This window comes from Myxine glutinosa, chromosome 14 (assembly GCF_964187855.1).
Source record: "Myxine glutinosa chromosome 14, kmMyxGlut1.1, whole genome shotgun sequence".
Classification (NCBI taxonomy): domain Eukaryota; kingdom Metazoa; phylum Chordata; class Myxini; order Myxiniformes; family Myxinidae; genus Myxine; species Myxine glutinosa.
Genome location: NC_136274.1, coordinates 47,531,083 through 47,544,143, shown reverse-complemented (window position 1 = coordinate 47,544,143; position 13,061 = coordinate 47,531,083). Strand labels below are relative to the sequence as shown.

Here is a 13,061-nt window from a genome sequence, read left to right as displayed (position 1 = left end):
ACAGTCATTGTCTATGTCTTCTTCAGACTCAACAACATCATGACTGCAGTTTCAACATCATGACGATAGAAAGGGACACCGACACAGCCTCACACTGCAGGAGTGAGGAGTGGCTGATCATGAGCCAGGGAGGAGGAAAGCTCAGCGAGGGGGAGAAACATGATCGCGTTCGTTCCTATCTGTTTCCTGTTCGTAAATGGAATAATCTTTACTTCAGTTCCTCTCAGGATCTTAGCTTTGTCGAGTGCCTTCAACTTCACCCGGGGGAAAGCTGCTGTTGTCTGTGGATCTGGCAAAGGTGGTGCCGGAGAGGTGACTTCGATCCAACCCATTGAGTGAAAGGGAGTGTTTCCGTGAATAGAGACAATGTTTAAATCTATATTGTTTCCAACAAACTGAGTGACTGCATTGTTTGTTTCCCCAACCTCCATAAAGACCACCTGATCATTACTTGACAATTCACTTTCACTGGCTGGCACTTTGGCTGTCATCACTGATTGATCCTCAAGCGCAGCATCAACCGCAACCTCATCATTGATCTGTTCATCGGTTTCCTCCACAATGGTGTCAAGAGTGCCAGAAGTATCTGGAACATCATCTCCACTCCTACTATTAAGGAAGCAGTATTTGTAGTTTTGTGTCTCAGTGTAAGACTCAGTGTATCCCAGCCGGTGGAACTTGTTGAGCATCCATTTTGACCCAAATCTATGATCAAGTTGTATGGCAAGCCCCATTTGGTGTGGCAATACTCCAGACCGAGGTCGACAGGCCTTAATAAAATTCTGCCCCCAAACGGCAACTCTTTCGTCTGTCTTGACAATCGGTCTCAAGAACATCTGAAGGCTTGCAGGAACAAGTGTCAGCTGACTATCAATGTCAGTCATACTGCGTGTGGTGGGGTATGACTTTGGACCTAAATCAATCAAGGCAATATCATTGGATATGAACTTGAGTGCCGTCTTTATGATCTGAGTCTTCTCATCTCCATGGTCAAGATTAGCATGATGCCCTCGCAGAATATTGTCGGTGCCATCTTTGAGACAGAGTACATCTGCCCTTCTTTCCTGTGTTGTGAAATACAAGGTGTCTTCGTATTTCTCTAGAAGTTTTATCTTTAGCCAATGCTTTGAATAAGAAAGGCTCTTCTCTGGTGACTGATCAAACTCCTGCAGCTTTTCATGGACTTGGTCCATGTTCATTACCCCATGCTCTAATTCTGAGTCTAACCATTCGCAGAATTCAATAAAAACTGCCTCTCGCTCCTCATCAATACTCCTCTGTCCTCTCTTCCTTTTTCCTTCCTCATCAGTCTTGGACAAACTGTCACCTCTCGCAAACATAAGTTTGCATCGCAAATGGTACAGTGTTTCTTCTGCTACCAAGTCGTTGATCCCTTCCAGGCGTCCAGTGACTTCAGTGCCCCAGTCATCCCCGCGACTCTGTGCTGTCTTCAGCAAGCTTGCCTTCAGTGTATCTGCAGTCAAATTATCTGGCACTCTGTATTTCTTTCTAGCTTGTGCTGGATTATTTTTGTAGAGCTGGGCTGGTTGGTTGCAAAGAATACATACATCCTTATACAGGAGGTCAACTGACTGTGATCTTCTAGAACTGCAGCCAGTTGATGAACTGAACTCACAAGTAGTGCGTCTTCTCTTCAACTTTGATGACTCTTTCTCTGCCTTTGATGCTTGAGCTGACTTCTTGGTGGTTGCAACAAAGTTGTTGTACAGATCATTTTTACACTTCTGGTGGTACCTCAGTTTTCCTTCCTTTTGAGCCTCCTTCATACGTTCCACAACAGTAACATTTTCGACAGTTTCTGCTTGTTTCAATAAAGTTGAGTATCCCTTTGGAGTTGCCTGTATGAGCCTTTCAGCTGGTGTATCCGAGCGTGCACAGATGAAGCAATTGAGCACAGGTGGAGTAACGTCTTCATCCATATTGCTAGACTCCATGTCCTGCAAAGTAGAAAATGAGATATATTTAGAAATTATTTTTCCACAAAGGAGTGTCTGTGGTGAAATATAAATGTTAACAATCAACTCAGAATCATGAAAAACCCTTATTTGACCCCTCATAAGTTACTTAAGGGCCGATTAAAAAAAATAAAAATTCTCGGAAATAATTTTTCGGTACCCGAATTCAACAGCTTTTTTTCTGGGTTTCCCACGGGAGTTGACCTTCAACATTTTAACACATGTTATTACACACCTTTACAAACATATTGGTGAAGAAATTTTTTGGTAACAATTTAGTTAACAGATTTTCATATGTTTCCCTTACTAAATGCAGTCTATATGAGCTGCACTGCGGTATTGCCGCGCTGGAGGATATTTAATTATTTGGCATGAGGGCGGTGTACTTTGAATGTATCTGTACTTGTTATACTTATATTTTGCATCATTGATTCTGTTTAAATCCAGAGGCTGTAACAAAATTAACTTAAAATATTACTGTATCTGTACAAGGAAGGTAAGACGCAGAAAAGGCTATGTTGTAGATCCAACCCACGGAATATTTCGACCCCGATATGAAAGCGCATTCTTTAACCACACGCTCAAATTGCCTTGGAGAGGGGTGGGGAGTTGGGGGGGTCGTCCACCACCCAAAGCAGTTGAACTGAGCACCACGCATGGCTTGTGTGAGCATATAATTTCATATCATTAAACTACAGGGTGACAACTATGGGTGAAAAGAGTGAGCACATTAAGAGGGGAAAGCAAAATAGAGAAAGTATATAAAATAAAATTAATAGATATAATAAAGGACTATTTGTGGAGGAGAGACCGAAGATGGGCTTACGCTGTATGGTTTTTATTACTACGACAGGGAAAGAAGGGTCGAGCCCAAAAACAAGAGGGCCCAACCCCCCCCCCCCCCGCCCCCGCCCCCGCCCCTGCCCCCTCCTTGTGGAGAAGCAAAGTAAAAAGATGGGCGACATATAAGCAGGATGTGGGTGCCGCAAATGATTGACCCACAATTAAGTAAAGAGGAAGTGAGGGTCTTCAGTGGACTTTACAGACAAACCAGAGCATTCCAGGTGGTGCCAACTGGGTAAATTAGCGGCCTCGGAAGGGCCTCCCCAAATCCCGTGCCTGGTGCGGCTCCAGTGGCAGAGAAGGGGGCCCGGGATTATGCGCCGCTTGATGAGGCAGCCTCCCAGGGAGCAGCACCCGAGTTTGGGCCTCTAGATTTCTAGCGGCAAGCCTGTTGGAACAACGACTCCAACGATACCCTCCAGCAGACACTGAAGAACAAGGAACGCAACCCGAACCCGGAACAGCAGAAAGAATCCCCAAAACCCCACAACCACCCCATCCAGCAATTTACACCAACATCTTATGACAGAACCAACGTTTTGCTAAAGGCTCCCCAGGCAGTTGGGAACAGACTACCACCTACATTATGGTATGCACTTGCACACATTCATACGTACCTACACATCCCAGCGACCTGCACCCATCTTAATTTGCTCCTGGTAAAGCGTTTGAGAATCATGTTTATACCTAGAAGGTTCTCATCACTAAAGTGTAGGTCACTAAGCATCACATCACTCAGGTCATCACTAAGGAGATATGTAGCGAGAATCTGCAGTATTGAGTGCCATTAACCTCACAGCATGGCACAGCATAGAGGTGGAAGTGATAGCAGGTGCCCTTGTGGCAGAGCTATCCATCAAGGATGAGGTTAAGGTGATAAAGTTGTACATCAAAACATTCTCTCAAGTCTATCGGCATCAGAAAAAATGGGGGAAACATCCACCAGCAAGAAGAGCTCTGCACACGAATGGGATCTTTTTGTGTGCAGAGCTCTTCAGATCCGACATTGCGATCAAATTAATTGCGGAAACGTTCAATGGCAGACAAGATCGTAGCATTGGCCAGATGTCCAGCCCACTGTCGGGTGCATTCTGTAATTCTCTTGCATAGTAGGCTGTCAGTCTGCTGGGGAAGTTTTATTGGCTAGGGGGCACAATCCTGGACGGGTTATCACTCCGACACAGGGTACTCGACTGGGTCACTTTTTCCAGCAAGCTGATTCAACCGAGTTCGGAAGGACGACATGTCGAGTCAACTGCCTGGTGTTCTTTTTGGCCCGGCTGGATCTTTAACTTGGTACCTCAACATCATAAACCAACCGACTTGACCATTAACCCACCACCAAACTTATTTTTGCACATTTACTGCTGTAAAAATACTGCATTGCTTCGTCGGATTATTCTAAAATCATCCGGCTTGCTGCTGCAGGCAGGAACATATCGTGGGATGTGTCTTTTAACCCTTTGTTTACCAAAGGAACTTTAAAGTCCCACCTGGAATGAATTGCTCCAGAAAAGAACTCCTTCCTTCTTAAACGATGTTTTGGGACTTCTTGGTCCATGCGGGTGATCAACATAAATGATTTGTAAGGGATGTCGAGCTACACGCCATGGAGATACTTAAAGGATTTTCCACTACTCATAAATCCATGTTTTTTTTTTTGTTTTTTTTGTGTACAAAATCAAGGCTCATGGAAGAGCGAGGTGAAAGAGCAACGTGATGGCAGTGGCATCAGAATTTGACACAAATAATGAGGGAAAAATGAGCTCACAATGAAGGAGAGAGAGCGAGAGCAAATTGGAAGAAACCCAGTAACGTGCAAAACAAAGGGTTAATATGGTATCTCTGCAAGGAAAGGAATTTAAATGTTGAGAATATTTTAATCTGTTTTTAATGGATTTATTATATCAAGCGTCCGTGTGATTGATTGACGTGCTCCTTAAATCTGATCTTTGTCTTCCATGACCCTGTTTCTCCCATCACAGAAAAACTGTGATGAAGACGGTAGCTGGCGGTCGCTCCCTCTCGAGCCCGGCATGCCTCTACTCACGACGACCTCGATCCGCTCCATCGACCACTTGCTTCCCTTTTTTAACACTCTCTGCCATGCGTTTTCGAGCCACGGCGTACGCCCGGACCCAACGGAGCTGCGCGACGGTGATCCGATCATCCGATTGACCGTGCAGCCTCCTCCCATCGGGCAGGAGCGCGATCTCGGCCTCGGCCCGGAGGTGCCGGGCTACTGGGGCGGTCGATTGCGGAAGAGGGTCGAGGAGATGGTGGAAAGAGATTTTCTTGAACCGACGCCTGGCAAAGGCTGATTGCGTGCCCTTTGGGAATCACGGATGACTGGCTCGTCCGATTCAGAATTGGGAGGGTGTGGGTGTCTTCCTTCGAACCCCTACAAAACAATTTGTGATTGTAGTGGTAATCGTCACAACAGGAAGGGGACAAAAATCAGCTTTACCACGCTATGTATTCAAGTAGAATGCAGGTGGCTGTGGTGTGACCGTGACCGCTTCGACGACGTGAGCCATATTTGTAAAAATGTCATCAGGACCGGTTATTTGTGCATTCCGTTTGGCTTTCGAGGCATCGCCTCCATTTTGTGTAAAAAGGAATAGCTTATAATAAAACGTGAGCTCTTATATGAACAGAAAGAAAGTTTTTTTTGTTGTTGTTGTTTATTTGTTAGTTTAAGATGTAGATCGCATTCACTTGTTTAAGGGTCATTGCCTGACCACGCTTGCATGTGGAAATAAGTGGGAAATGGGATTAAAAAAAAAAAATTCTTATTTTAATAGCGATATGGTCGACACCTTGGAGTTTAACAAATCATTTTGAAGTGAAATCATCCGTTTGGATAAGGCAAACGATACCAAGTCTGCCAAAAACAATTTTCTTAGTAAGAAAACATTTTCCTAAAATAATAAAAGTTTTCTTGAAACAAGAAAACCATGAGAATTTTTTTTCTTTCTTGCCGCAAGAAAATAACTCTCCTGGTTCTCTTGTTGGATAATTCTTGTAGGTTTGCTGAGTTGATTCTGTTATTGACATTTAAGCCGTGGCTATTTACATGCACTCGCTACTAACTTCAATAATCCATTTACTTCTGGTTATTTTGCTGTGCTGTTTTACAAATAACTTTTCCTTTCAACTACGTTGTCTTGACTTCCCCTGAAAAGTGTATAATAGAGGAATGCATAATTATTTGCTACTTTACATGCGTTGAAAGGCACTTGTCGCCCGAGGGTCGTTTTCTTGCTTCCAAAAAGCGGAATAGCACTTTTAGTCGCAGGAGATATCAGGTATTTTGATGAACCGGGTTTTGAATCTCATTTGCGATGTCACATGACGTAGCACCAAGACTGGGCTGAATCGTCGGGGTGTTTTTGGAGGGAATTTGCAAGAGAGGAGTTTTGTAGTTGAGGCAGAAGATTTGAGGGTCGGGTCGGAGGCATCGCAAATCGCTACCCCGTTGGCACCTTGTTTCCTCCTTGCCGGTCCGTTCGTCAGATCCTCATTCCCACAGCTGGGAATGGAGTGGGGGCGTCGGTTCGGTGGAAAATCTTCTCTGTGTGAATTGCTCAAAATGACGTTCCGTTAGGGTTCGGGGTGGGTCGCTCCGTTTGCGGACACTGAAACCTACTGCACCGACCTACATCCGTGTGATGTGCTTACAGGTGGAACACTTGTCGGGTGGTCGTGATACAAGCTCTGCCAAAACAATGTCGGGTGGTGCAGTGTCCTCTGATGGAGCCCAGGTAGGCCCTGATAGGATGGCATTTTGTGCAATTCCCATGGTGAGGATTTCTCACTGCACCAACCCCCTCCCTAAGTTACAATCATAGGAATTTTGTGGGACGTTTGTTTAAGGGACCTCTGCTGACAAATGAACATTTCCAGGTTGCAGTTGTTTGCCTCCATTCGTGTTGTAGCAGAAACAGGCAATCCACGGTTTAACTGATCCCGCGTAGACCTTCTTATTGGACCATTTAACCAACAGCAAGTACACCTTTGTGCTGTGACTCACTTTCAGCCTTCCTGGCAGGGTTAATTTTTATTTATTCTCCCAGACATGTGAATGAAAGGTCACCTATTATGAAACGACTGTGCTCACATGCACCTTTTGTCTCGAATGTCACTTTCATTCCTGGAATATTTATATTCCATTTTCGTCTACTGTACAGCGTTTCTCTGATCTTTGATTTTGAGGTGGTGAGGGTGGCGGGGAAGCAGATAATCTCTTTATCCGAAGGACATTTGTTCCTTGCAAGCGACTCCACTCTGCCATGTGACCAGAAATCGCTGGGCAGGTGAGCCTGCCCAACCATCTCCCCTTCGCTAATCCCTGCACAGATATTTATTTCTGAACATCGCTGAAATGTACAAACACTTTTGATTGGGGGAAATGAGAAGCATATTGTTGGTTGTTTTTTTTTTCACACTTTATTTTGAAGTTTATGATTGTAATATTGAATTACACTTCGAAGCCTCTTTCGGTCGAATAATTTGGCAATTTACTGTGGTACCTGATTACACGAGGCTTCGTATTTATCCTTTTGTCCGTTTTACAAGTTGGATTTTAAATAAACTTATTCTGCTATGCACCTTGCACCTTCTCGATGATTTTGATGTTGTCCACCTTGTATACTGCCAGTCACCTGTTCAATGCCCCTCTCCCTCTTCCTCCTCTTCACATCATTCCGTTGTCGCTCATGCCAAATCGAACTCCTTTTCATCTTTTACAATGAGGTGAATCATCCATAGCAGACGGTAAATTGCCTTTCCTATGTAATCAACAGTTATTTGATGTTGGTTGAAAGGGTTCATGTCTTTTTAACCTCTCCCTTCTTCAAAGGACTACATATTATGGCAATATATTTTTTTCTTCAAACCATTTCTTTACTGTCCAGAGTGAGAAACAAGGACATGGGCAGGGTTTGCGAGCGGAAAATTTGATTGGCCGTGATGATGTAAAATGCCATAATATTTTTCTTCGTGATGCCAAACAGAAGGTTTCTGAAAGCCCCAAAAAGACGATTTGTGTTGAGCAGTGTTTAAGTACTGGATATAATTCAATTGAAATAAAAGGGATTTTTAAAAGTTGTACAAAAAAATATCGGAAGTTGATGCAGCGTCTATTACACCACCTATTTTGCACGTTACATTAGTTATTCGTGCCTGTTGTTTGTGTCCTTTATAACGTTCTTAAAAACGGTAAGTTTCCTGCTTGGAATGATTTTCTATTTTGTTTCACAGCCGGATGGGCAGAGTAAAGAATTTTTTTTCATCTCACTCCACTCTGCGCTTGAAATTGGTTCTGCATTTCTCCCAAAGCACGATACTGTTAAACCACAGGTTTGTTTTCCGATTAATGTTCAAAATACAACATTCAATTGAAATTAAGTTGTTCCTCGATCATAAACTGACGATTGTAGACAAAAAGAGATAGACACACACACAGGCAAAGTGAACCAACATGCGTCTTTCAAAATGACGTAACCCTCCCCGTATTGCGCATGCGCAGAAACCCCTAGTAGTGAGGTCCATCGGGGTGGCGTGGGCATGTATCATGTATGTCAGGTATGGATTGTACCATGAAATGGCTTACAAAGCTTTTGGAGAAGCTGAAAATACTTTTAAGTGTACCTGCAAGAAAGGGGTGTACCTCGGCACAACGAAACAGTTGGAGAACTTTCTGATCAACTCATTCAAAAAGTTGACATTTCAGTTCGTACTGCAAAACTCCCTACAATATGGGCCCGTGAAAGGTTTGTAGATGGGTGCGTTCTGTCCAGACATTTGTGCTTCTTGCCACTGATGTGAAGGTCATATCTGGGGCTTGTCAATGCACAAGGTAAGTTTTAAATGATATTTACTATTAATAATGTTTGGGACGAGGGGCCGAGGGTGGAAGTTCTGTTGGCAGAACGCCATTTTTAATGTATATATATATATATATATATATATATATTGTTCCTGGGCCACAAGAGAAATTATAATAGATTTTTTGCATCTATTGGTGAAAGGAGAAGCATCTGTGTGTGTGTTTGTCTTATAACCATGGCCGCAGCTTGCTAATTGTATAAGGAAATTATAGGAACCCGACTCCTCTCATCCATGGATATTTCTCGTGTTTCTAGATTTTCATGAGACGGATTTGCATTCAGGAACAGGACAATTTTGGTCTCTATTTCATCTACATTATAAATGCTGAAAATGATGTTTGAAAGACTATTTGAATTGCATATTTCATGCTCGCAATGGTGAGTTAAGGTTCCCGGCGAGGGAAACCGAGTCACTGAAAACACACAGCACATGCAAAAAAGGCCTCGTTTGGCATTTTTACGTCATTTCCGAACACACGTATTACTTGACCCCACTTTTAGGTTCTCGTGAGTGGGGTAATTACCATAATGAGAATTTGAAAGACGAGAGACATTTTTAGTGTTCTACAAGCCTCGACTATGTCTACAAAAAAGTGGAATTTCAGTCGTTCACAAAACGAATTTTGATCTTTGACCTCTGTAACATCCAAAGGAACACACCAGACCATTGGACCTACCTGCTTCACACAGGAGGCTGCGGTAAGTTTTTTTCCCCAATTATTATCTAGATTGGTTCAAACCCAAATTAGTAGGGCAAAAGAACCCCTTAATTTTGTCATCTTTTTTGACCCCTGAAATATCAGAATTGAAAAAATTGGCACAGAATTGAAGGATATTTAATGGCGGATGAAGAAGAAGAATAACCGATAATCGCCCCGCCCCCTCCGCTCCCTGCCTTCTCCCCGCTGTTGGAAGGGAGACAAATTTGTCTTGCATGTCGGCACAGTGGTGTCGAAGGGGTAGTATTTCATTCACAATGTATCAATAAATAATGGTTATAAGAAAAGATACACCCACAGTGTGCTTTTATTTAGACATACAGTATGTACAGTGTGTGATTGACGAAAGAGTAAATCATTCCTTTCCATTAATTCATTCATTCCACGGAAGGTCTTGTCCACGCACAGGACACGATTCCCTCGTACCAATCTTTATATCTCGTACTGCTTCATCCAGGTGTGTGTGAGTGTGAGTGAATTTAGAAATCCAACTCCTAACCCCACAATCCAAATCATTGCAGTAAATTATGAATGACAAGAAAACGTTCCCATCCCAATGACGGTTAAAGTTTAAATTAGTCCATAAATTTAAATTATTTCATGGACTTTAAAAAAGTTAATTGTGTTGCACTCCTGGTCAAAACTCTGAACCAATTATACCGCCCACCACGAAATGGTGGTGCAACATTGGGAGGCGGAGGTTGGATTTGTCTCAAAAGACGGCAAAATATATATATTTATATCCACCACCAAAGGTAGGTGGAGGTTATGTTTACACCTCAGTCTGTTTGGCTATCTGTCTGTGAGCAGAATATCTGAAAAAGTTGTGCACCGTTTGAGATGAAATGTGATGGACAGGTTGGGTGTGTGACAAGGACGAATTGATTAGATTTTGGTGAAGATCCGGAGATTTTTCAAGCATATTGGTCAGTCAACTTTGTTATTCTTTTTTGTTTGCCTGTTTGTCACTCACCTACAGGTCACAATTCTAAACCGATCTTCATGAAACCTTACAAGGTTGTAGAGGTCATCACATCTGAGAAGCCTATTGATTTTGAGGTCAAAGGTCATCTTGAGGTCAAACTTCTAAAATCGTCATTTTTCATCCGATTGACTTGAAAGCTGAAGAACATTTGCATATTGAGTCATTGAATTTAGAAACCAACTATTGTTGAGGTCAAAAGGTCAAAGGTCAACTCAAGTTCAAACATCTAAAATAAAATCATCAATTTTCATCTGAAAAATAGTCAACTTTCATCCAAATGACTTTAAAATTAAACAGCCATTGTGTAGTGGCTCACTGAATTGGGAAAGCAACTATTTTTTGAGGTCAAAGGTCAACTCACAGTCAAACTTCTAAAATCATCAATTTTCATCTGAAAAATAATCAATTTTTGTCCCATTGACCTGAGCTATGATTAAGGTTGTCAATTATAATCTGATTAAAATGGACAATTTAATGTCACCACAGCAACTTTTTTCTGGGGGGTGGTAGGGGGGTTTGGTTGGGGGAGTAGATTTTGAAAGTATGCTGCTCTGCACGACATCTTTCTTGTTTGTTTGTGAACAATATATCTGAAAAGGTTGTGGACTGATTTGGACAAAATTTGGTGGAAAGGTTGGATATGTGACCAGGACGAGATTAATTAATTTTGGGGAGAATCCAGATCCAGATCCGGATCCGATATTTTTTTAACGTACTGTACTTCTTCACCATTGAAAAAGTAAATAAAAAAACAATTTACAACACAACAACAACAGGCATTTTAAGGCCATTTTCCATGCTAGAGCGGGGGTTAGCCTTGCGGTCCCCATGACAATCTTCTCCATTTTGCCCTATTTTATGCATCTCCCCTTGTTAACCCCCTTGCCTGCATTTCCTCTTCCACCACCTTTAGCCAAGTCTTTCTCGGTCTTCCCTGTCCTTCACTGCCGTCTACATTCATTTCCATTACTCTTCTCAACCAGTCACTTTCATCCTTCCTCAACACATGACCAAACCATCTCAACCTGTTTCACTTCACAGCATCATTCACAGGCTCTATTCCCATCATCTTTCGCAATTCATCATTTGTCTTCCTCTCTCTCAACGATACTACGCACATCCACCGAACCATTCGCATTTCCACCCTTTCCAGCCTTCGTTGCTGCTCTACATTCATTACCCATGTCTCGTTCCCATAAATCATAACACTTCTCACACATGCAGCATACACCTTTCCCTTCAGCTTCAACGACACTCTCCTCCTCAGCACGCCACTCAGTTCCCGAAACTTCTTCCATGCACATCTCACTCCAGCAACCGTTGCCGAGTCTGATCCACCTTCTCCATTCAGCATGTCTCCTAGGTAGCAAAATGTTTTCACACCTTCCAGCTTCATGCCGTCTCCAAGATCCAACTCAACATTTCCTCCGTCTGCCGCTCCCTCTGTGCACACATTTCACTTGAATGTAACTGCCACAATGGTTAATGACCACTACATTTTTGATGAACCCACTTTGCGCACATTGTACATTGAATGGAGTTCACTCCGCCACCCTTCCTGCACACAGCACACGGCCACTTCCAAGTTATTTCCACCTCACCACATGCTTTACCGTTTGCCATCACCTTCGTTTTTCCGATATTCACGTTCAGACCTTTTGTCTCCATACATTCCTGCCACTTGTTCATCTTCTCCTTCAGTCCATTTCCGCAATCAACACCAGATCATCTGTATACAACAACTCCCACTGTAAACCCTCCTTTACATTCTGAGCCAGCACCTTGATCACAGCTATAAATAGCAGTGGACTTAGTACCGACCCCTGATGCACTGCCACCTTCACCTCAAACTCACCACTGTTCCCGTTCTTTGTCCTTACAGCTGTGCGTACTCTCTCGTACATTAACATCACTAGTCTGATCAACCATTCCTCCACTCCTAACTTCCTCAATGCCCATGTCACCACTTCGCGTGGAACCCTATCGAATGCTTTCTTCAGATCAACAAACCCAAGAAACAACTTCTTCCTCTTCTCCATGTACTTCTCCTGCAACTGTCTTACAATAAAGAGCGTGTCTGTCGTTCCTCTTCCTGGCATAAATCCAAACTGCATTTCGTCGATCTTCACTTTCTTCCTTATCCTCCTCTCCAACACCATTTCCAATACCTTCATTCCATGCTCCAACAACTTTATCGCTCGATACGAGCCACAGTCCAGGGGGTCACCTTTCCCCTTGTATAGAGGGACGAGGGTACTCAGTTCCCAATCTACCGGAATGCGGCCTTCTTTCACCACCAGATTACAGATCTCTGTCATTCTCTTCACACCCCAACTTCCCGCTGCCTTAACATATTGTTACTGTCGCGGTTAGATGTTATATTGACCGAGCGGTGGTGTATTACCGCGACCTAACAGTTCCCCCGATTCTTCCCCAACTCACCCGATTCACCCCAAACTTTGGCCGTATCGCACCGCAGCTGCCCAATCTGGAAAAGACTAAAACGACGAATGCAAAGAGGAAGACGAAGGCAAAGAAAGGTTTGGAAATACTACTAAATTTATTTACTATTTACACACATAAGCAAAAAGAAAGCAGTCACGTTTATTTACAACACATAAGACGCAGGTGACACAGTGCAAATACT

General features: G+C 43.1%; 1 protein-coding gene across 1 annotated transcript in view; it reads left to right on the top strand.

The window, feature by feature from the left end:
* The window catches only part of DOP1A (DOP1 leucine zipper like protein A), a 115,846-nt gene extending 108,412 nt beyond the window's left edge, over positions 1-7,434 (top strand). Inside the window, exon 41 of the mRNA XM_078768418.1 lies at positions 4,805-7,434. Coding sequence (XP_078624544.1) covers positions 4,805-5,140 — 336 coding nt within the window. The 3' untranslated portion in view covers positions 5,141-7,434. The remainder of the gene's footprint in view (positions 1-4,804) is intronic.
* Positions 7,435-13,061: the final 5,627 nt, after the last annotated feature.